The sequence below is a fragment of the Ranitomeya variabilis genome, chromosome 2, assembly GCF_051348905.1.
Source record: "Ranitomeya variabilis isolate aRanVar5 chromosome 2, aRanVar5.hap1, whole genome shotgun sequence".
Taxonomy (NCBI): Eukaryota; Metazoa; Chordata; class Amphibia; order Anura; family Dendrobatidae; genus Ranitomeya; species Ranitomeya variabilis.
Window position 1 is genome coordinate 474,718,197 of NC_135233.1, and position 23,910 is coordinate 474,742,106.

The following is a 23,910-nucleotide window of genomic DNA, read 5'->3' on the forward strand; positions in this document are numbered from 1 at the left end:
TTGCGGTCTCTGCTTTCCACCTGTCCATCAGAGGCTGGGTGTTTCCTATTTAACCTGGCTTTTCTGTCATTCCCTTGCCGGCTATCAATGTACTCAGATGTGCTCAGTTTGGTTCCTGACTACCTGCTCCCAGATCTCTCAGGATAAGCTAAGTTCTGTTTTTTAGTTGTTTGGTTTTTTGTCCAGCTTGCTAATTATGACTCTATGCTAGCTGGTAGCTCTAGTGGGCTGAGGTTCTCCCCATGTGCCATGAGTTGGCACATGGGTTCTTGTAATCTCAGGATGGTTTTTGATTAGGGTTTTTTGCTGACCGCTCAGACCCCTTTTGTATCATTCTGCTTTCTAGTTATAGCGGGCCTCATTTTGCTAAATCTATTTTCATCTCTATGTGCGTGCCTTCCTCTCATTTCACCGTCAATACATGTGGGGGGCAACTATACCTTTTGGGGTTCATTCCTCTGGAGGCAAGCTAGGTCTTTATTTCCTCTGCAGTGCTAGTTAGCTCTTAGGCTGGCGCGTGGCGTCTAGAATCAACGTAGGCACGCTCCCTGGCTATTTCTAGTTGTGTTTGTCAGGAGTAGGGCAGCGGTCAGCCCAGGTTCCATCACCCTAGAGCTCGTCCGTTATTTATGTTATTTTGCTTGTCCAGTGCGATCCCCAGCCATTAAGATCCATGACAGTATAGCCGGCCTTCAAAGTGTTAATTGTTTGGGCTGAAGCAGGAGAAAAAGAAGTGTTTAAGGGAAAATTTTTTATTTTTTTTTTCCCCTCAGAGTTTTGCTGCCTAGCCCTTAATTGCTGTCTAGCTGCTTCTTACCTCCTCTTAACCCTTGAATGGCTCTGACCTTAGCTGTTTAACATGGATGTCCAGAGTTTGGCTTCCAGCCTGAGTAATCTTGCTGCAAAAGTTCAAAACATACAGGATTTTGTTGTTCACACTCCCATGTCTGAACCTAGAATTCCTATTCCAGAGTTTTTTTCTGGAGATAGATCTACCTTCCTGAATTTCAGGAACAATTGCAAATTGTTTCTTTCTTTGAAATCTCGCTCCTCTGGAGACCCTGCTCAGCAGGTTAAGATTGTAATATCTTTCCTGCGGGGCGACCCTCAGAATTGGGCATTTGCATTGGCACCAGGGGATCCTGCATTGCTCAGTGTGGATGCGTTTTTTCTGGCACTGGGATTGCTCTATGAGGAACCTAACCTGGAGATTCAGGCTGAAAAGGCTTTATTAGCCCTCTCTCAGGGGCATGATGAAGCGGAAGTATATTGTCAAAAATTTCGGAAATGGTCGGTGCTTACTCAGTGGAATGAGTGCGCCCTGGCTGCAAACTTCAGAGATGGTCTTTCTGAGGCCATTAAGGATATTATGGTGGGGTTCCCTGCGCCTACAGGTCTGAATGAGTCTATGACTATGGCCATTCAGATTGATCGGCGTTTACGGGAGCGCAAACCTGTGCACCAGTTGGCGGTGTCTTCTGAACAGGCACCTGAGACTATGCAATGTGATAGAATTCAGTCCAGAAGTGAACGGCAAAATTATAGGCGGAAAAATGGATTGTGTTTTTATTGTGGTGATTCAGCTCATGTTATATCAGCATGCTCTAAACGCACAAAAAAGGTTGATAAATCTTTTGCCATTAGTACTCTGCAGTCTAAGTTCATTTTGTCTGTAACTCTGATTTGTTCACTGTCATCCATTTCCGTCGATGCCTATGTGGATTCGGGCGCTGCCCTGAGTCTTATGGATTGGTCATTTGCCAAACGCTGCGGTTTTAGTCTGGAGCCTCTGGAAGTTCCTATTCCTTTGAAGGGAATTGACTCTACACCATTGGCTATGAATAAACCGCAGTACTGGACACAAGTGACCATGCGCATGACTCCCGTTCATCAGGAGGTGATTCGCTTCCTTGTACTGTATAATTTACATGATGTACTAGTGCTTGGTCTGCCATGGTTACAAACTCATAATCCTGTCCTGGATTGGAAAACAATGTCTGTGTTAAGCTGGGGATGTCAGGGAGTTCATGATGATGCACCTCTGATTTCAATCGCTTCATCTACTCCTTCTGAGGTCCCCGCGTTTTTGTCTGACTATCGGGATGTTTTTGAGGAGCCTAAGCTCAATTCGCTCTCTCCTCATAGGGATTGTGACTGTGCTATAGAATTAATTCCTGGCAGTAAGTTCCCTAAGGGTCGTTTATTTAATCTGTCAGTGCCAGAGCATACTGCTATGCGGAATTATATTAAGGAGTCCTTGGAAAAGGGACATATTCGTCCATCTTCGTCCCCTCTGGGAGCAGGTTTTTTTTTCGTGGCAAAAAAAGATGGTTCCCTGAGGCCTTGTATAGATTATCGCCTTCTGAATAAGATTACAGTCAAATATCAGTATCCATTGCCATTATTGACTGATTTGTTTGCTCGCATTAAGGGGGCTAGGTGGTTCACTAAGATAGATCTTCGCGGTGCGTATAATCTTGTGCGGATAAAACAGGGTGATGAGTGGAAAACTGCATTTAATACGCCTGAGGGCCATTTTGAGTATTTGGTAATGCCTTTTGGACTTTCTAATGCTCCTTCAGTCTTTCAGTCCTTTATGCACAATATTTTCCGTGAATATCTGGATAAGTTTATGATTGTGTATTTGGATGATATTTTGGTGTTTTCTGATGACTGGGAGTCTCATGTTCTACAGGTCAGGAAGGTGTTTCAAGTCCTGCGGGCCAATTCTCTGTTTGTGAAGGGCTCAAAATGTCTCTTCGGAGTCCAGAAAATTTCTTTTTTGGGGTACATTTTTTCTCCTTCTACTATTGAGATGGATCCCGTCAAGGTTCAGGCGATTTGTGACTGGACAACCTACATCTGTTAAGAGTCTTCAGAAGTTCTTGGGTTTTGCTAATTTTTATCGTCGGTTCATTACTAATTTTTCCAGTGTTAAACCTTTGACTGATTTGACTAAAAAGGGTGCTGATGTTGCTAATTGGTCTCCTACGGCTGTGGAGGCCTTTCAGGAACTTAAGCGCCGGTTTTCTTCTGCTCCTGTGTTATGTCAACCAGATGTTTCACGTCCTTTTCAGGTTGAGGTTGATGCTTCCGAGATTGGAGCGGGGGCGGTTTTGTCACAGAGAAGTTCCAATGGCTCGGTGATGAAGCCATGTGCGTTCTTTTCTAGAAAATTCTCGCCCGCCGAGCGCAATTATGATGTGGGTAATCGGGAGCTTTTGGCCATGAAGTGGGCATTTGAGGAGTGGCGTCATTGGCTTGAGGGTGCTAGACATCGTGTGGTGGTCTTGACTGATCACAAAAATCTGATTTACCTTGAGTCTGCCAGGCGTCTGAATCCTAGACAGGCTCGTTGGTCGTTGTTTTTTTCTCGTTTCAATTTTGTGGTTTCATACCTGCCAGGTTCAAAGAATGTGAAGGCAGATGCTCTTTCCAGGAGTTTTGTGCCTGACTCTCCTGGAGACTCTGGGCCTACTGGTATCCTTAGGGATGGGGTAATATTGTCCGCCGTCTCCCCAGACTTGCGACGTGCATTGCAGGAGTTTCAGGCGGATAAACCTGATCGTTGTCCACCAGAAAGACTGTTTGTTCCGGATGATTGGACCAGTAGAGTCATCTCCGAGGTCCATTCTTCTGTGTTGGCTGGTCATCCTGGAATATTTGGTACTAGAGACTTGGTGGCCAGATCTTTTTGGTGGCCTTCCTTGTCAAGGGATGTGCGCACCTTTGTGCAGTCTTGTGAAGTGTGTGCTCGGGCTAAGCCTTGCTGTTCTCGGGCCAGTGGGTTGTTGTTATCCTTGCCTATCCCGAAGAGGCCTTGGACGCACATTTCCATGGATTTTATTTCAGATCTCCCTGTCTCACAGAAAATGTCCGTTATCTGGGTTGTGTGTGACCGCTTTTCTAAGATGGTTCATTTGGTACCCTTGCCTAAGTTGCCTTCCTCTTCTGAGTTGGTCCCTTTATTTTTTCAGAACGTGGTTCGTTTGCATGGGATTCCGGAGAATATCGTTTCTGACAGGGGATCCCAGTTTGTGTCTAGATTTTGGCGGACGTTTTGTGCTAAGATGGGCATTGATTTGTCTTTCTCGTCTGCATTCCATCCTCAGACGAATGGCCAGACGGAGCGAACTAATCAGACCTTGGAAACTTATTTAAGGTGTTTTGTTTCTGCTGATCAAGATGACTGGGTTGCCTTTTTGCCACTGGCCGAATTTGCCCTTAATAATCGGGCTAGTTCTGCTACTTTGGTCTCTCCTTTCTTTTGTAATTCGGGGTTTCATCCTCATTTTTCCTCTGGTCAGGTGGAGCCTTCGGATTGTCCTGGAGTGGACGTGGTGGTGGACAGGCTACATCAGATTTGGAATCAGGTGGTGGACAATTTGAAGTTGTCTCAGGAGAAGACTCAGCAGTTTGCTAATCGCCGTCGCCGCGTGGGTCCCCGACTTCTTGTTGGGGACTTGGTGTGGTTGTCTTCTCGTTTTGTCCCTATGAAGGTCTCTTCTCCTAAGTTCAAGCCTCGGTTCATCGGTCCTTATAGGATCTCGGAGATTCTTAACCCTGTATCTTTTCGTTTGGATCTCCCAGCATCGTTTGCTATTCATAATGTGTTCCATCGGTCGTTATTGCGGAGGTATGAGGTGCCCGTTGTTCCTTCGGTTGAGCCTCCTGCTCCGGTGCTGGTGGAGGGAGAATTGGAGTATGTTGTTGAGAAGATCTTGGATTCTCGTGTTTCCAGACGTAAACTCCAGTATTTGGTTAAGTGGAAGGGTTATGGTCAGGAGGATAATTCCTGGGTGGTCGCCTCTGATGTTCATGCGACTGATTTGGTCCGCGCCTTCCATAGAGCTCATCCTGATCGCCCTGGGGGTTCTCGTGAGGGTTCGGTGACCCCTCCTCAAGGGGGGGGTACTGTTGTGGACTCTGTTTTTGGGCTCCCTCTGGTGGTTACGGCTGGTACTGGGTGACTTTGGTGGGTTGCGGTCTCTGCTTTCCACCTGTCCATCAGAGGCTGGGTGTTTCCTATTTAACCTGGCTTTTCTGTCATTCCCTTGCCGGCTATCAATGTACTCAGATGTGCTCAGTTTGGTTCCTGACTACCTGCTCCCAGATCTCTCAGGATAAGCTAAGTTCTGTTTTTTAGTTGTTTGGTTTTTTGTCCAGCTTGCTAATTATGACTCTATGCTAGCTGGTAGCTCTAGTGGGCTGAGGTTCTCCCCATGTGCCATGAGTTGGCACATGGGTTCTTGTAATCTCAGGATGGTTTTTGATTAGGGTTTTTTGCTGACCGCTCAGACCCCTTTTGTATCATTCTGCTTTCTAGTTATAGCGGGCCTCAATTTGCTAAATCTATTTTCATCTCTATGTGCGTGCCTTCCTCTCATTTCACCGTCAATACATGTGGGGGGCAACTATACCTTTTGGGGTTCATTCCTCTGGAGGCAAGCTAGGTCTTTATTTCCTCTGCAGTGCTAGTTAGCTCTTAGGCTGGCGCGTGGCGTCTAGAATCAACGTAGGCACACTCCCTGGCTATTTCTAGTTGTGTTTTTCAGGAGTAGGGCAGCGGTCAGCCCAGGTTCCATCACCCTAGAGCTCGTCCGTTATTTATGTTATTTTGCTTGTCCAGTGCGATCCCCAGCCATTGGGATCCATGACAGGTATCCATCCACAGACAGCTGTTTCGGGGTGTTTGCCCCTCATCAGTGTGGAGTTGGATGTTTTGGTCTCCCCGAGGCCAATCATCTGTGCCTTTACAAACTTTTACTAGGCACTGCTCCTAATAGCCAGATTCCTACTCCACACTGATGAGGGGCAAACACCCCGAAACAGCTGTCTGTGGATGGATACCATGCTTGGCATAGGTGGTTTTCCTGTATTGGATGTTTTCCTTTACTGGATGCTGCCCTTCCCGTGGTTGTTCCTTTCCGGGGAAAGGTCTGGCTATTCACTGCTTGCGTTGAGAAACACGTGATGGTGTCTCTGCAGCTATCCTACATGCATTTGCATATTTCCCATAAGGGATGGGGGCAGTGTTCTAGATCACTGCGTTGAGAAACACGTGATGGTGTCTCCGCGGTGTTGGATGTTTTGGTCTCCCCGAGGCCAATCATCTGTGCCTTTACAGCCTTTTACTAGGCACTGCTCCTAATAGCCAAATTCCTACTCCACACTGATGAGGGGCAAACACCCCTAAACAGCGGTCTGTGGATGGATACCATGCTTGGCATAGGTGGTTTTCCTGTATTGGATGTTTTCCTTTACTGGATGCTGCCCTTCCCGTGGTTGTTCCTTTCCGGGGAAAGGTCTGGCTATTCACTGCTTGCGTTAAGAAACACGTGATGGTGTCTCCGCAGCTATCCTACATGCAAAAGATTTTATTTACAGACTCAGGGTACTGCCATGGGTGCGGCGTGTGTTCCGTCATATGCAAACCGGTTTCTCTGCTTTTAGGAGAGACAGGTTTTCCAGGATAACAGAACACATGCTTCTGACCCAGTGACGGGCTGGTTTCATTACATTGATGATGTTTTGATGATTTGGAGGGGTGACAAGGCCAGCCTATCCCAATTTATGCAATCACTTAATAATAATTCATTTAATTTGAAATTTACGTTTAAATATCATTCACATCATATTGATTTTTTTTACTTAACCTTGTGTGTTGCGGGGGATGGACATATTGAAACAGATTTATACTGCAAGGATACGGTGGTTAATTCTCTGTTGCATGCCTCTTCTGCACACAGTCATTCTGTTATTAAAGCCATCGCAGTTCAGTTTTTGAGGAATAGGCGGGTCTGCTCGAAAGCGGCCCGTTTCTAGCAACAGTCCGCCTCCTTTGCCGATCGTTTCAGAGAGGGGGTAAAGTCATCGGTGCATCAGGGAGGGATATAGACGGGCTAGATTCACGAGAAGGGAGGAATTGCTTGTTCCAAAGAGATACCGTCAAGAGGGATTCAATGAAATCAGATTTATCTCCGCCTCCAATTGCCACTGGGATCAGATCCGTGAGATCCTGTCTAGACATTGGTCTGTTTTACATACTGATGGAGTCCTGGCTGCACATTTATCCCCACATCCACTTATGACACAACGACGAGGGAAAATTTTGAGGGATTATCTTGTTAGAAGCCACTATGTGGCAAAACCTCAGACCATTTTCAATCTTGGAAGCCCGAAAGTTGGTTGTTTCCCCTGTGGCTCTTGTGTTGCGTGTCCCAATATCCTTAGATGTGGGACCTTCAAATCTTCAGATGGGAGCAGGGAGTTTAAGATTCACGACTACATTTTGATTAACATCACATATGTGATTTATTAAGCAACTTGCCCATGTTCCCTCATTTATGTGGGTCTCACGTCCAGGGAAATAAAGGTGAGGACACGCAAACACGTGCGGGATATCTTGGGACGTTGAAGACATATCTCTAAAAACATTACAGAGACATTTCAGGCTTCTTCACGGCTCTGATCCAGGCGGCCTGAAGGTGAAGGGTATTGATAGGATCCATGGTGGTGTCAGGGGTGGCAACCTAAATCAAATTTTAGCACAACGTGAGTGCAGGTGGATTGTCGCCCTTGACACCATGACCCCAAGGGGACTGAATGAGAAGTTAACTTTTGCTCCCTTCTTGTGACTCTGCCCCTGATTGTTTTTTGTGCACTATATCTGACCTGCTCAATCTGTTCTCGTCTGCTGTGCGGCAGTTGTCCTGACTCTCTTACATGCATTTATTATAGATGTGTTGGGAGTTTTTTTCCACCCTATTTTTATGATTTTAACTTTTGTGTTTTTCAGTTTTTATTTTTAAAATGCTGGTTCATGTTTTGTGGATGGGAACATGCCTTCCGGAAACGCCTTCTCCTTTCCTATCGTGATATGATTAATGAAGACCGGGATTCAGCTTTGCTGGGATGACCAAGAGGGACTATTTTGTTTTTTTTGTTTTTTTTACATTGTTATATATATATGCCATCACTTATTGTGATGTACTCACATATTTTCATGTTTTATTGTGCCCTCCCTTGCACTTGTCACTTTATATTTTGCACTTTGGCACTACTGCACTTTTTTTTTATTATTATTCGTGATTAATTGTATATGTACTGGACTCACATTTATTCCAGGTTTTTTTGCACCTTTGTGCATCTTTTTCGTTCACACACATTTTTTTAGTATTAATTTTAAATAATTACAGAGTTTCCTTTTTCTGGTCTGTCGTGTTATGGCCGCTGCTTTGGTATTTTTAACGATGCCGCCACAGTGCGCACGCGCCCTGAATTCTGCACTGCTTGTCTTTGTCTGTGGCTATGACACGATGTGCGCATGTTCACTGACGTCACTGGGTGAACTTTTCACCCACATGCGCACATCGCTCTGACGGTCACGGGGAAAGGAGGCCTTTTCCGGTGTATGACGTCCGGGACGCGTGCACCACATGCACTGGCATTTAGGGGCTGATCTATTTAAACCCCTGGATTACAGCACAAGACATTCCCCTTCTTGAAGATGCATCTACGCGAAACGCGCATCAAGGGGCCAGCAGGGAGACCCACGGTCAATGCCAGTTACAATGGGTGAGCAGCAATGACCGAGGGGTACTTATGAGTGTGGTGGTCCTCATATGGGGGGCATTTGATTTATCACCTGCTTTTTGTGTACTCATTCTTAGATTCTTAGATATCAATTCATGCAAGTACGATTATGACTTTCCCCTGGCTACTTATTGTTCCTGGTTTCTTCCCTGCTGTATCAGCATGTCTCCGCACCTATCCCCTCTGTTGGTGCCAAATTATTTGGCTAGTATTAAGTGTATGTAATTTGTATTTCAATAAATGATTGTTTGGATTTTATTATCCTCTGTGATTTTTGTACTCCACTTTTTTGTGTTGCATTATAATGGGTCAGTAGCATTATAATGGGTCAGCAGAATTATAATGGGTCATATACCATAGAAGAGAAGCAGGAAGAAGGCACAGCTGTATGACCTCAGGTTGATGAAGCTGCACATACACCAGGAATTACGGGTGCCACTTCCAAAGAAAAAGAATTGGTATATCCATAGAAAAGAAAACGGATTGGCACATACCGTCCCGTGCAACAAAATCCTTTATTGTGGCATCATCATACCAACAGCAGGCAGATAAAACAGTGGAGCTAATACAGACAACGATCGTTTCACACTAACATTGCGCTTCAACAGGTCATCCTGTTAAAGCGCAATGATCGTCGTCTGCATTTGCTCCACTGTTTTATCTTCCTGCTGTTGGTATGATGATGCCACAATAAAGGATCTCTTGTGTGCTGTGTTTACAATGTATTTCATCCACCTGTGGGTTAAAATTCTCCTCAGACTGCAAAGTCTCAATTTGTTTCAGCAACACCCAAATATTCTCAAAGTCCAGATTCATTTTCAACAAAATTTTACTCAGCTCGTGCAGTTTTGTTACAGACACCGCACAGCAATCTTCACATGTTATGGATACTCTTCCTCCTGAGCTATCCCTGGTCCTTCCTGACACCATGTGTTCCTGCACCGTGGTCTCCAGTCCCGCAGCTTTGAGTAGCCGGTCTAGCTTGTCCCTGGTGCTCCCTGTCCACTTTCCCCATCTTGGGCAAAATTACAGGATGCCGCTGCCAATCCTTGTCAGACCGTAGGTCTCGGACGTCACGGGAGTTGCCCATAAGCCTAGCCGCTGTTTCTCTCATGCTGCCCAGATCCACTCGTGCTCCAATGTCTGTCCACCCGTAGGGCCTGAACCGATGAGCCTCTGTCATAGCAGCTCTCCAACTACACTGTTCTTCTTTCTATCAACACCAACCAACTTTTTCAGAACAAATTCTCCTCGTCCTCCTCTAACTAGCATCCTATTGGCTTAACCGAACGCACTCTAAACTCCTACTCTATAGTGCCCTCCACTGTCCTAAATCCTGTATTACCCTAATTATATCCCTAACACAAAGAAATATGCTTTACACAAAATATTAACATAGGCACACTGTTAAACACAAAATGTACCCGGTTTTATTTAGAAGGTACGCAAAGGGATGTAGGGCACAATCTAGCTCCAAGCACACCCCCTACACATACATGGGAAGGACTGTGTTAAATCCCAGCTAAGCAGTGTTTGACTAGAAGCACTTGCATGGTTTCTCTAAAAAGCAGGAAGTAGATTCATTGTGGGACTATGTGAGCTATAGTTGAGAGAAATGTGCCGGGATCTCTCTCTGAATGGAATGACTGAGGAGTCAGCTTGGTAGATGTAGAAAAGGTAAAGGGTGTTAGCATGTGAATACACAGACAATGGGGACAAGACCAGATGTGTCTTGGGTATATGATTTTGCTAGGTATTTTTCAGATGTGTCTTGGAGCTGAAGAGAGGTCAAAATCCCTCTCTGAGAAGAGTCTGCACAGGCCATGTGCAAAGAAACCACAAGTGTCAGTTGTTGCTGTGGACAACAGCAGTCTTGTCTGACCAAGCTGGGACTAGCTCAGCCATGTATGAATAGGCAAAGTCTGTTCTGTTTAGTTAATGCCTAGATAAGGATATGTATTTAGGTTTACGAGCTTGTTTTTGATGCTGCGCAACCTGTGGAAAGTGATGAAAACTGCACGTATTTGGACCAAAACTTTATTGCCTGTGTGAATGCTAACCAAGGCCTAATGCCTACCAGAGAATGCGAATTCCTACAATAGTTTTAGGGGAAAAAGTTAGGGTAATGTTAATGTATTAAACAAACCAATTACCGTCTAATACAGTATCCAACACAGTTAGGCTCATGAGATGGCGATTCTGACTCAGCAGATCATACTGCGCTCGATGCATGACCTTAAAGTGTCTTTTACAACGTACGCCTATGAAGAGTCAGAACAGGGCACTATAGGCTTACATTGTAAAATAGACTTCCAGCTGGATAAGGAGAGTCTGAATTACCATCACCATGTCTCAGAAGATGGGACAATGCACCAACATTTACACAGGTTTAAGGGGGAAAAATTAATGTTAACTGCAGCGCTGCTTTAAATTTTGAAAACAAATCAGTTGATTTCATAAATAGCCATCAGTTTTGTTAAAGTATTTAAGACACAGTGAATATTGATAAGAATCCTGTTCGAAAACAAATGCGGCTGGCTTTCTTACCATGGTCAGGATACAACGCACTTGCAGTTCAGACAGCCCTTCTCGCTCTCATCGGGGGGATTGAGTTTCCGTAACTTATGCTGCCGGATCTCTCGCACTAATGTGTAAAAGGCGTCTTCTACTCCCTGCGAGATACAGGAGACAAGATACAGAACTGATTACAGAACATTGTGCCATCTGGAAAGATATAGGCAAGTCTCAGCACTCCTAATGTAGTCCAATGCCTGCTGTCGTAAGTCTATGGGCTGTGACCCATGTGTGGTGTCATCCTGATTTACTTGGAGAAAGCCTCCAAGGTTAGGATCATATTTGCATCGAAACTTCAATTAGGAGACTCCGCCACAAGCACTTCCATTTTTGCTAGATTTTCTCTTTACAGGTAGTTTTTACAGGAAAAAAAAAAATACTAATGTGAACCTAGCCCAATCTGTAAAAATACAACAACGATATCATGGGAAAAAGCTCACATATAGGGTAAAACCCCAATAGAAGTGGCTGAAATGACAAAGATTAGTCCTCACCGGAGGAGGTTATGTGAGACACAATCATTAGGAATATAAGTTATTGATTTTTTTTTAAATTAAAAAAAAAAAAAAAAAAAAAGCCAGTATGGCGCTGAACCTCGCAATGCAAATAGAGAATCTTCAATAGAACCGTAAGAGTCTTCTTTCCAGCAGAGCAGCCAATTCTCAATGTGTTTTTTTCCAATAGTTGGACAACACTACCTTGTCAGATGCAGTTTTTCATTCAGATGAAAGGGTCTTCCGAAGCCTCAGATGAAGTAGAAGTTTTGCCATATTAGTTAAATGGATTGTTTGGAACCAACAGTGGTTAGTGATAAGTGAACGTGCTTGTATAAGATTTTATGCGAGCACGCTCATGTTTTTGAACATAATCTTCGGTGTGCCTGAATCTTATGTTCGAATCCTGCCCATCTCTCGGCAGCTGCAGTACATGCAGGAATTGCCCGTTTGTATGACAATCCCTGAATGTGCTGCAGCTGTCGACCATCCATGAGATATGCAGCTGTGGGAACTTGAGCATAGTATTCGAGCACAGCAAAGTCACTCTTAGCACCCGAGCATGCTCAGATAACACCTTATTAGGGCACACTCGCTCATCACTAACAGTGATGACTTATCTGTCATACGGCGTTAATATCAGAACAGTGTGGCTTCAACTCTGTTGGTTCCCCTTTCCAATCAACTATTTGTTCTGTTGGCTGCCAAATGTTAAGACCCTCAAAAACATTAAAATACTGTTGCCAACAGTTTAATGTGTATTGGGTCCCTGGAAAACTGAATGTAAGGGGGGGGAGGGGGAGATATCAATCAGGCATGTCTGAGTTTGGACTGCCGATAGCTTTGTTCTCTTGGCGATAAGCTGCCTCCAGACATGTCAGGTGACCACTTTCTCACAGAGAAAATAGGAGAACTCGTTTACCAAAGAAGCACCCCGTGTATGGGAGAACGGGCCGACATGGCTGCAGGCCGAACAATCATTCAGCCAAGAGCCATCTAATGTGCATGACTGGCATAAAGAGTATTCTTAACTGTGCTTCTCAATAAAAATGCTTAGGAAGCCATTGCAGGTGATTTTTGTTAATTACTCTAATTTACTGAGATAATGACTTTTGGGTTTTCATTGGCTGTAAGCCAAAATCATCAACATTAACAGAAATAAAACAATTGAAATAGATCACTGTTTGTAATGACTATATAATATATCAGTTTCAGTTTTTGTATTCAAGAACGGAGATAAACTTTTTGATGATATTCTAATTTTGTGAGAAGGTCCAAATAAGTAAAAAACTATAATCACACAAATAACGAACTGCATGTTTTGTTTTTTGTTTTTTTACAGTATATCTAATATATAAAGCTGAATGTGTGTGTGTGTGTATGTATGTATGTATGTATGTATGTCCGGGATTGGCATCTGAACCGTAGCAGCTACAGCCACAAAATTTTGCACAGTCACACGTCTGGACCCCGAGAGCGTCATAGGCTATGTTGTGAGGTGAAATTTTAACCCCGCGCTTTCCAATTCACCAAACAATTTTGCCCCTATCTACATAATGGGGAAAAAGTGAAAGGAAAAGTGTTGGAGGCGTCGCAGCTACAGGCACAAAATTTTGCACAGTCACACGTCTGGACCCTGAGAGCGTCAAAGCTATATTGTGAGGTGAAATTTTAACCCCGCGCTTTCCAAGTCACCAAACAATTTTGCCCCTATCTACATAATGGGGAAAAAATGAAAGGAAAAGTGTTGGAGGCAAATTAACAGCTGCCAGATGTGAACAAGGGGGACTTAAAGAATGACAGCGATGGCACCAAAGAGTATATACTGTACAGTTGCTAAGGTGGGGCCCCAACATGGGATAATCACACCACCACGGGGATATGAACACACACACAAAATGCGCCACACACTACCACGTGCTCGAACACATATACCACCCTCAGTGCACATTTCACCACACATACACCAACCTCGCCACATAAAAGTAGAAACACAAAAGTCGCCGCTCAAAACTCGCCACGCGCAAAACTCTCCACATGCAAAACTCGCCACACGTGCAAAACTCGCCACACGCAAAACTTGCACACGCAGAAAAATTGCCACACGCAGAAAAATTGCCACATGCACAAAAGTTGCAACACATGCAAAAGTTGCCTCACACAAAACTTGCACATACTCAAAAGGCACCACACATAAAACTCGCCACGCGCAAAACTCGCCATGCGCAAAACTTGCTGCACACAACTTGCTACACTAACCTGTCACATGCAACTCGACACACAAAAAGTTGCTACACGCATGTCGCCACACAAAACTCATCTCACAAAAGTCCCTACATGCATGTCGCCACACGCAACTCAACACACACAACTTGACACACGAAACTCGCCCTAAAACACACACAAGTCTGGTATCCTTCAAAAATAAAAATCTGATTAATAAGCAGACAAACTACAAGAGCAACAAATGTACCATATAGGAATCCGGCAGCTGTCAGTCACATGACCAGTCTATTATGTGTATGTGTGAGCTAATATATACTGCCAGGGGGTGGGCTTACTGTTGGCTGGGGATTTATCAGGCTGCCATTTTAGCTTACAAATACTGAGGTAAAAATACTGACCAAATAACGTGTGAACGAGGGCTAATACAGGAGGAGATGGCATACAGCTATATACTATATACAGGAGATGACACACAGGTATATACTATTTACAGGGGAGATGACACACAGGTATATACTATATACAGGAGGAGATGACACACAGATATATACTATATACAGGAGAGATGACACACAGGTATATACTATATAGAGGAGGAGATGACATACAGGTACATACTACATACAGGAGGAGATGACATACAGGTATATACTATATACAGGAGGAGATGACACACAGGTATATACTATATACAGGAGCAGATTACCTACAGGTATATAGTATATACAGGAGGAGATGACACAGGTATATGCTATGTATAGGAGGAGATGACATACAGGTATATACTATATACAGGAGATGACACACAGATATATACTATATATAGGTGAGATGACACACAGGTATATACTATATACAGGAGATTACATACAGGTATATCTAATATATAAAGCTGAATGTGTGTATGTATGTATGTGTGTATGTCCGGGATTGGCATCTGTACCGTCGCAGCTACAGCCACAAAATTTTGCACAGTCACACGTCTGGACCCCGAGAGCGTCATAGGCTATGTTGTGAGGTGAAATTTTAACCCCGCGCGTTCCAATTCACCAAACAATTTTGCTCCTATCTACATAATGGGGAAAAAGTGAAGGGAAAAGTGTTGGAGGAAAATTGACAGCTGCCAGATGTGAACAATGAGGACTTAAAGAATGAGAGCGATGGCGACAAAGAGTATATACCGTACAGTTGCTAAGGTGGGGCCCCGACATGGGATACTCACCACACACGGGGATATGAACACAAACACAAAATGCGCCACACACTACCACGTGCTTGAACACATATACCACCCTCAGCACACATTTCACCACACACACACACACCAACCTCGCCACATAAAAGTCGAAACACAAAAGTCACCACTCAAAACTCGCTACATGCAAAACTCGCCATATGCAAAACTAGGCTCACGCAAAACTCGCCACACGTGCAAAACTCACCTCATGGAAAACTCACCTCATGCAAAACTTGCACACACAGAAAAATTGCCACATGTACAAAAGTTGCACCACATGCAAAAGTTGCCTCACACAAAACTTGCACATACTCAAAATGCACCACACATAAAACTCGCCACGCGCAAAACTCGCCATGCACAAATCTTGCTGCACACAACTTGCTACACTAACCTGTCACATGCAACTCAACACACAAAATGTTGCTACACGCATGTCGCCACACAAAACTCATCTCACAAAAGTCGCTACATGCATGTCGCCACACGCAACTCAACACACACAACTTGACACATAAAACTCGCCCTAAAACACACACAAGTCTGGTATTGTCCTTCAAAAATAAAAATCTGATTAATAAGCAAACTACAAGAGCAACAAATGTACCATATAGGAAATACGGCAGCTGTCAGTCACATGACCTGTCTATTATGTGTATGTGTGAGCTAATATATACTGCCAGGGGGGAGGGCTTCCTGTTGGCTGGGGATTTATCAGGCTGCCAATAGCAATCAATCACAGCTCAGCTTCTATTTTGCTACAGTTAATTAACCTGAGCTCTGATTGGTTAATATAGGCAACAAAGACATTCTCAGTATAACAAAGCTAATATATGTTGTGAAATGCTTCTATTTGCTTAGTTTTTGCCTTTTAATAATTACATTTCTATCTATTTGTTTTGTGGTTTTTGTGTGCAGAATAAATTTTTGTTAACACATTCTATTTTGCTAACAGCAGTCATTAACCCGGGCGAAGCCGGGTAGTACAGCTAGTGTTTATATATATATATATATATATATATATCTCGGAATTGCAAAATAGTTTGCATATTCTATAAACATTAATTATGCCACAATTGGGATATTGTACTAATTATAATACACCCTAAATATAATGTAATACTATAATCCTTTCATCCTAATTTTCCAAACTGCAATATATCATTTTACTGGTGTACACCGTAATTGTTTCTCAGAATGTCAACGTTTAACATGTGGTAGAAGTGTAATTATTTATTGTTGCTCATAATATTATTGCACGCCCTACTGTGGGAGTATAAATATTTATGGCGTGTGATTCCTTTCAATAATATTACTACGCCATCATTGGCTTTACTTATATGAAATTCTGATATATTTTAATTTTTGTTAATTGCCAGAACAAGCATTTCCCTTTCCAGCTTTATATGAATTAAGAATAAACGAAAAAAAAAAAAAAAAAAATCCAGGCTGAATTGTTTTATCCTTATCAGAGATGGGTGAACCCGAACAGTAAAGTTCGGTGTTCGTACCTAACGCCTACTGTTCGAGCACGGACATTTAACACGGACTTCACCAGGAAGTCCATGTTACTGTTCGGGTTTGGCTGCCTGAACACTGGGTGTTTGTCACGCTGTCATGTGCATGGCAGCGCGGCAACCGCCACTTATGATCGGCGTTGAAATCATCTCGGCCAAAATGGACAGCGTGTCCACAATGTGGTTCTTACCTTTCCCCAAACTCACCCTCCCCTACCTCCCTCCCTCTCCTTCCCCTATTCCCTTGTGAGCTGACCCCACATGCTAATATTAAATTTCAAAGATATAATAAAATTATTTGAATAAGTATGATCACAGGTTACCTTTCCCCAAACCCATCCCCCTACCTCCCTCTCCTTACCCCTATTCCCTTGCGAGCTGACTATATGATTATTTCCACATGCTAATATTAAATTTCAAAGTTATAATAAAAATTATTTGAACAGAAATCATCTCAGCCAGTAAGAGAGCCGTGGTTCCCACGCTATCAAAAGACAGTGTGAGCGCTCAGCTGTGATCGGAGGTATAACGTTTACCTCTGGTCACTGGTGTCAGCTGATAGGACTACTGATCCCAACATCCAACACATGCTGCCGCTAATAACAGTGAGCAGGAACGGCGGATGGAGTATTCATCAGCTGCTCCTGCGCTGTGAATACCGGTAATAAATTAAAAAAAAAAAAACCCACAGCATGGGTTCCCCTGTATTTTTGCTAACCAGCCAGGCAAAACTCACAGCTGGGGCTGTGACCCCCAGATGTCAGCAAGGTTGGTTATCAAGAATAGGGGGGGTCCCCATGCTGTTTTTTTTTTTATTATTATTATTATTTAAATTAATTAAAAAAAAAAAAAAAATGGTGGGCGGTCATCCACATTTTTGACAACCAACCTCGCTAAAGCAGACAGCTGGGGGCTGGAATTCTCAGGCTGGTAAGGGGCCACGGAGCCTGCAGCTGCCCAGAAAATGCACATCTATTAGATGCGCCAATTCTGGCACTTTGCCCGGATCTTCCCACTTGCCCTGATGCGGTGGCAAATGGGGTTAATGTCACCTTTGTATTGTCCGGGGACATCAAGCCCATGGCTTCGTAGCTTAGTAATGGAGAGGAGTCTATAAGACCCCTATCCATTACTAATCCTATAGTTATATGGTAAATAAAAGACACGGCCAGAATAAAGTCCTTTAACTGAAAGAAAGACCGACTCATTTAATAATCTTAATTAAACCACAATTACGACCTCGCCTAATTCCACCGAAGCCCTTGATCTCCTGTAATAAAACTAAAATTAAAAAACAATATACCATAACTGTTGTTCTGTCCCACACCATAATCCAGGGGATTAACAGTTCAACCTAAACGGTGCCGAGATGCGACCGTCCAGGCCGTGAACTACTGGTGACTGAACTGCTGCGAGCACAGTCTGAGTGATCGGTGGTGATGTCATTGGAGGTTACATCCTGTCACTGAGGCTCTGTTCCCAGCTGGGCTGAACTGTGGTGACCTGTGAGATCCCCGCTAGAAGCAACAAATATTAACCCCTTCCCGACCCATGATGCCACGTAGGCGTCATGAAAGTCGGTGCCAATCCGACCCATGACGCCTATGTCGCGTCATGGCGGGAACGCTTCCCTGCGGGTCTGGTGACCGGGGTCATTCAAATGTCACCAGACCCGCAGGTGCAAGGGGACCTGTACTTCACCCCAGGGGGGGTAGCTTTGCCCCCCCGGGTCTACGATCGCTCCGGGTGACCTTTTTTTAACCCCATCCAGCTCTGATTGGAGCTAGCGTCCATGTGACGCTGGCACTCCAATCAGATGTGGAGGGGCGGAGAAAAACAGTGTCTGCCTCACTCCTCAGCTTCATCCCATCAGTGGAAGCTGAGGAGCGAGGTGCCCGACTGCTCACCTGCCCCCCCAGACATCGCGATTGCCGCCGCCGCTGCATACCTCTTCAGAGCGCCGCCGCTGCCGCTACCTCCCCCACTGCTACCGCCAGCACCACTGCTACTGCTGAGGACAGGTACCTCCCCTCTCCTGTCCTCCACTCCCCCCAACCTCCGCTGCCTCCCCCCTACCCCTCTGATCACCCCCTGCTCCCCTTTATCACCTGCTGCTGCTCTACTTTCTTTTTTCCTACCGCCCCCTGCATCTGTCAGCCCCTCCTCCCCTGGTGATCACCGCTAATCACCCCCTGATCACCCCTCTGCCCCCCTTTATCACCTGCTGCTGTGTATTCTTCTCTCCTACCGCCCCCTGTGTCTGTCAGACCCTCCTCCCCTGGTGATCACCCTCTTTTGTGATCACCGCTAATCACCCCCTGCCCCCCCTGATCACCTGCTGCTGCCAGCTTCATCTCCATCTGACGCTGCATCTCCTCAGCCCCCTCCTGTCCCACCGCGCCTGACAGTCCCCCCGCGCGCCTGACAGCCCCCCCGCGCGCCTGACAGCCCCCCCGTGCGCCTGACAGCCCCCCCGCGCGCCTGACAGCCTCCTCCTGCAGAAGAGTTTCACCAAACACTCACACATACACACGCACACGCAACACTATAATAAAGTTTAGATTTTTTGTTTTACACACGCACACACACCACACACACAATGTCCCGCTCATCCCAGTCATCCGTGTCACAAAGGCTGTACTCAGCTGAGGAGGCATATTCCTTTCTTGCCTCCGAAGCTGATAGTGAGGGAGAGGACCCCACTTTTCTGTATTCCTCCCACTCTTCCTCCTCCAGTGACATGGACTCGCCACCCCCAAGATGTCGCAGGACGAGAAATCGCCCGGAGCCCAGGGAAGAAGAGCCGGAGCCCAGGGGAGAAGACCCACAGCCAAGTGTAAGTAACCCCCAACCTAGTGCTAGTCACGCCCAACCTAGCACTAGTGCCCCCACCTGGACCCCCGTCCCTGAAAATTTTGCTCCACGGATTCCTGATTTCATTCCCCAATTCCAATCCAATTCGAGACTGCCAACCTCAGGGAAATAGACTTTTTCTAAGTCTTTTTCTCAGAGTCAATTGTCAGTCTCATGGTGGAGCAAACAAACTTATATGCCCTGCAATTTTTTGCCCAAAACCCAAGTTCATCATTTACTACTTGGAATCCCATTGACTCCGTAGAAATGATGAAATATTGGGGACTGGTCCTTCACATGAGGATTGTGAAGAAACCAGAAATTCGCCAATACTGGAGTACTGATATTTTATATCAAACTCCAATATATGGCATGGTTATGAATCGCAAACGTTTTGAGGCGATTCATAAATTTCTTCATTTTAGGGACAATACGGACATCCTTCCCCGCGATGACCCGAATTTTGATAGACTGTTTAAAATTCGGCCGGTCATCGAACACTTCAGCAACAAGTTTGTTGAAGTGTACATTCCCCAAAGGGAAATTTGTGTGGATGAATCCCTCATCCACTTCAAAGGGAGGCTTCAGTTCCGTCAGTACCTGCCCAGCAAGAGGGCGAGGTACGGGATAAAGCTCTACAAGATCTGTGAGAGTACCTCAGGGTACACTCTCAGCTTTAGGGTTTATCAAGGAAAGGATAGCAGTATCCAGCCCCCAGAATGTCCACCTGCTATGAGGGTGAGTGGGAAAATAGTGTGTGATTTGGTCCACCCACTGCTTGATAAAGGTTACCATCTGTACGTTGATATCTTTTATACAAGCATCCCACTCTTTCAATCCCTCTCTGCCAGAGCTACCGTCGCTTGCGGTACCGTGCGGAGAAACAGGAGGGGTCTTCCTTTGTCACTAATTGGGCAGGCTCTCCCAAAGAGTGAGAGCCGGGCCCAATGTAGAGGCAACATGCTTGCGGACAAGTTCAAAGACAAAAGGGATGTCTTTTTCTTGACCACAATCCATGGTCCCGGCACCCAGCCACCACCGTTCGTTCAACGCACACATGGGGGAGTTGATCTTTCTGATCAAGTCCTCCAGCCCTATAGTGCCATGCGGAAGACGAAGGTGTGGTATAAAAAACTGGCTGTGTACATCGTACAAATGGCACTGTATAACACATACGTGCTATCACGATGTGCAGGCCAGACCAACAACACATTCCTTCAGTTCCAGGAGGCGGTGATAAAGGCCCTGATTGGAGGCGTGGAAGGAGCGGGCCCCAGCACCCCTGGAACTTAAGTTCCCGTATGGTACCAGGGCAACATTTTCCCTGTGAGGGGAGAGCAAAAAAAAGGTGCCGGGTGTGCTATAAAAGGGGGATAAGAAGGGAAACTCGTTTCCAATGTGAAACGTGTCCCGACAAACCTGGACTGTGTTTGAATGAATGCTTCAGAATTCATCACACGTCCGTGGACTAGCCACATCCTGATATTCCACTACAGAACTTGCCCACACCAGGCTGATATACACAACACCACACACACACCAACCTGACGTACACACCACACCCCAACCTGACATACACTACACCACACACACCAACCTGACGTAGTGTGTCAGGTTGGTGTGTGTGGCGTAGCGTACATCAGGTTGGTGTGTGGTATAGTGTACGTCAGGTTGGTGTGTGTGTGGTGTACACTACACCACACACACCTACCTGACGTACACTACACCACACACCAACCTAACATACACTACACAACCCAACCTGACGTAGTGTGTCAGGTTGGTGTGTAGTGTGGTATAGTGTACGTCAGGTTGGTGTGTGTGTGTGGGTGTGGTGAATACTACACCACACACACCAACCTGACATACACTACATACCTTCCATACACAACATGGTGTCCGCTAACGATTGGAGCTAATTTATCATTCTAAAAATTCAAATGGCGCACCTTCCCTTCCGAGCTTTGCCGTGCACCCAAACAGTGGTTTACCCCCACATGTGAGGTATCGGTGTACTCAGGAGAAATTGCCCAACAAATTTTAGCATCCACTTTATCCTGATGCCCATGTGAAAATGAAAAAAATTGAGGCAAAAATAAAATTTTTGTGAAAAAAAAAGTACTTTTTCATTTTTATGGATCAATTTGTGAAGCACCTGGAGGTTCAAAGTGCTCAATATGCATCTAGATAAATTCCTTGGGGGGTCTAGTTTCCAAAATGGGGTCACTTGTGGGGGAGCTCCAATCTTTAGGCACACAGGGGCTCTCCAAACACGACATGGTGTCTGCTAACGATTGGAGCTAATTTTTCATTCAAAAAGTCAAATGGCGCTCCTTCCCTTCCGAGCCCTGCCGTGCGCCCAAACAGTGGTTCCCCCCCACATATGAGGTTTCAGCGTTCTCAGGACAAATTGGACAACAACTTTTGGGGTCCAGTGTCTCCTTTTACCCTTGGGAAAATAAAAAAATTGTTGCTAAAAGATCATTTTTGTGACTAAAGTTAAATGTTCATTTTTTCATTCCTTGCTTCTGCAACTGTGAAACACCTGAAGGGTTAATAAACTACTTGAATGTGGTTTTGAGCACCTTGAGGGGTGCAGTTTTTAGAATGGTGTCACTTTTGGGTATTTTCTCTCATATAGACCCCTCAAAGTGACTTCAAATGTGAGGTGGTCCTTAAAAAAATGGTTTTGTAAATTTTGTTGTAAAAATTAGAAATCGTTGGTCAAATTTTAACCCTTATAACTTCCTAGCAAAAAAAAATTTTGTTTCCAAAATTGTGCTGATGTAAAGTAGACATGTGGGAAATGTTATTTATTAACTATTTTGTGTCACATAATTCTCTGGTTTAAAGGAATAAATTCATAATTTGAAAATTGCGAAATTTTCAAAATTTTCACCAAATTTCCGATTTTTTTTTAGAAATAAACGCAAAAATTATCGGCCTAAATTTACCACTAACATGAAGCCCAATATGTCACGAAAAAATCTCAGAATCGCTAGGATCCGTTGAAGCGTTCCTGAGTTATTACCTCATAAAGGGACACTGGTCAGAATTGCAAAAAATGGCCAGGTCATTAAGGTCAAAATAGGCTGGGTCATGAAGGGGTTAACCCAACCCCACTTATAACCATTACAGGGCAAGTGGGAAGAGCCGGGCAAAGTGCCAGAATTGGCACATCTAATAGATGTGCCTTTTCTGGGTGGCTGCAATTTTTAGGCTGGTGGGGGCCAATATCCATGGCCACTTACCAGCCTGAGGATGCAAGCCCCCAGCTGTCTGATTTGGCAAGATTTGTTGTCAAAAATGGGGAGGGGGACCCCACGCCGTTTATTTTCAAATTATTTAAATAATTAAAAATTACAGAGTAGGGACCCCTCTATTCTTGATAACTAGCCTTGCTGATGTTGACAACCGTTTTGCCTGGCTGGTTAACAAAAAAAACAGGGGAACACAGTTTTTTTTTTATTATTTTTAATTTACAGAGCAGGAGCGGCTGATGAATACTCCCATCTGCCACTCCTGCTCTCGCTGTTATTAGCGGCAGCAGGTGTTGGATGATGGGAGCAGTAGTCCTATCAGCTGACACCAGTGACCGGAAGTAAATTTTATACCTCCGATCACAGCTGAGCGCTCGCACTCTTAACAGCGTGGGAACCGCATCTCTCTGACCAGCGGGGATGACTTCACCACTGATCAGAAGCAATGTTTGCTGTGCTGTCATGCACATAACAGCACAGCAAACTCTGGATGTTCTGGCAGTCCCGCTCCCATTAACCCTTTGGATTACAATGTCCATTTTATGCAAGGCCGAACTGGTGAACAGTGGATAACAGGTTATGCATTCTCCTTCGCCTTCCTCTACACAATACACTGTCTACCTTTTCCAGAGTTGTGGGTTGCATTTTGTTTAACAGCAACAGGTCCAACAAATGAATGGGTGTTAAATGGAATTGCCAGAGTCTTCCTAGGGTTGGGACATACGGGTCCTAGTGTGTCACTTTGACCCAGATACCCTGTGTCCTTGCTCATATCAGTCCCAGGGGGGCGCTCGCAGAGACGTTGCTCCCTGTTTCAGTAGCTGCAGTAGTGCGCTACCTTGTCCCAAGGTCCCCTTCTTGATGAACAGTACCTTTCCCGGACATCGAAGCTTTCCTCTTGCAGGGGTCCTCACTTGCCTGTTATGTCCTGCTGCCTTTAGGTCTGGTTTTTAGTACTTTGCATTATGGCCATGCATGGTCTTTTTACATTATTTTAAATGGTCTATTGTGGCTTATTACTGTAGTAAAGTCCAATAAAATCTTTCTTCTACACAACAACCTTCAGGAGAGTTAGAACACTATTTAATATTGTAAAATTATTATGAATTTACAAGCGAGAGGCGCGGCATGGAGCAATCAAGCAGATTATATTT

General features: G+C 44.8%; 2 protein-coding genes across 3 annotated transcripts in view; one reads left to right on the plus strand and one right to left on the minus strand.

Moving 5' to 3' along the window:
- LOC143806831 (uncharacterized) overlaps positions 1-23,910 on the plus strand; it is a 197,921-nt gene that overhangs the window by 146,135 nt on the left and 27,876 nt on the right. The window lies entirely within an intron of this gene.
- HRAS (HRas proto-oncogene, GTPase) overlaps positions 1-23,910 on the minus strand; it is a 97,541-nt gene that overhangs the window by 7,978 nt on the left and 65,653 nt on the right. For both annotated transcript variants that reach the window (XM_077287777.1, XM_077287778.1), the window contains exon 5: positions 11,143-11,267. In XM_077287777.1, the coding sequence (XP_077143892.1) occupies positions 11,148-11,267 (120 nt within the window). In that variant the 3' untranslated portion in view covers positions 11,143-11,147. The remainder of the gene's footprint in view (positions 1-11,142; positions 11,268-23,910) is intronic.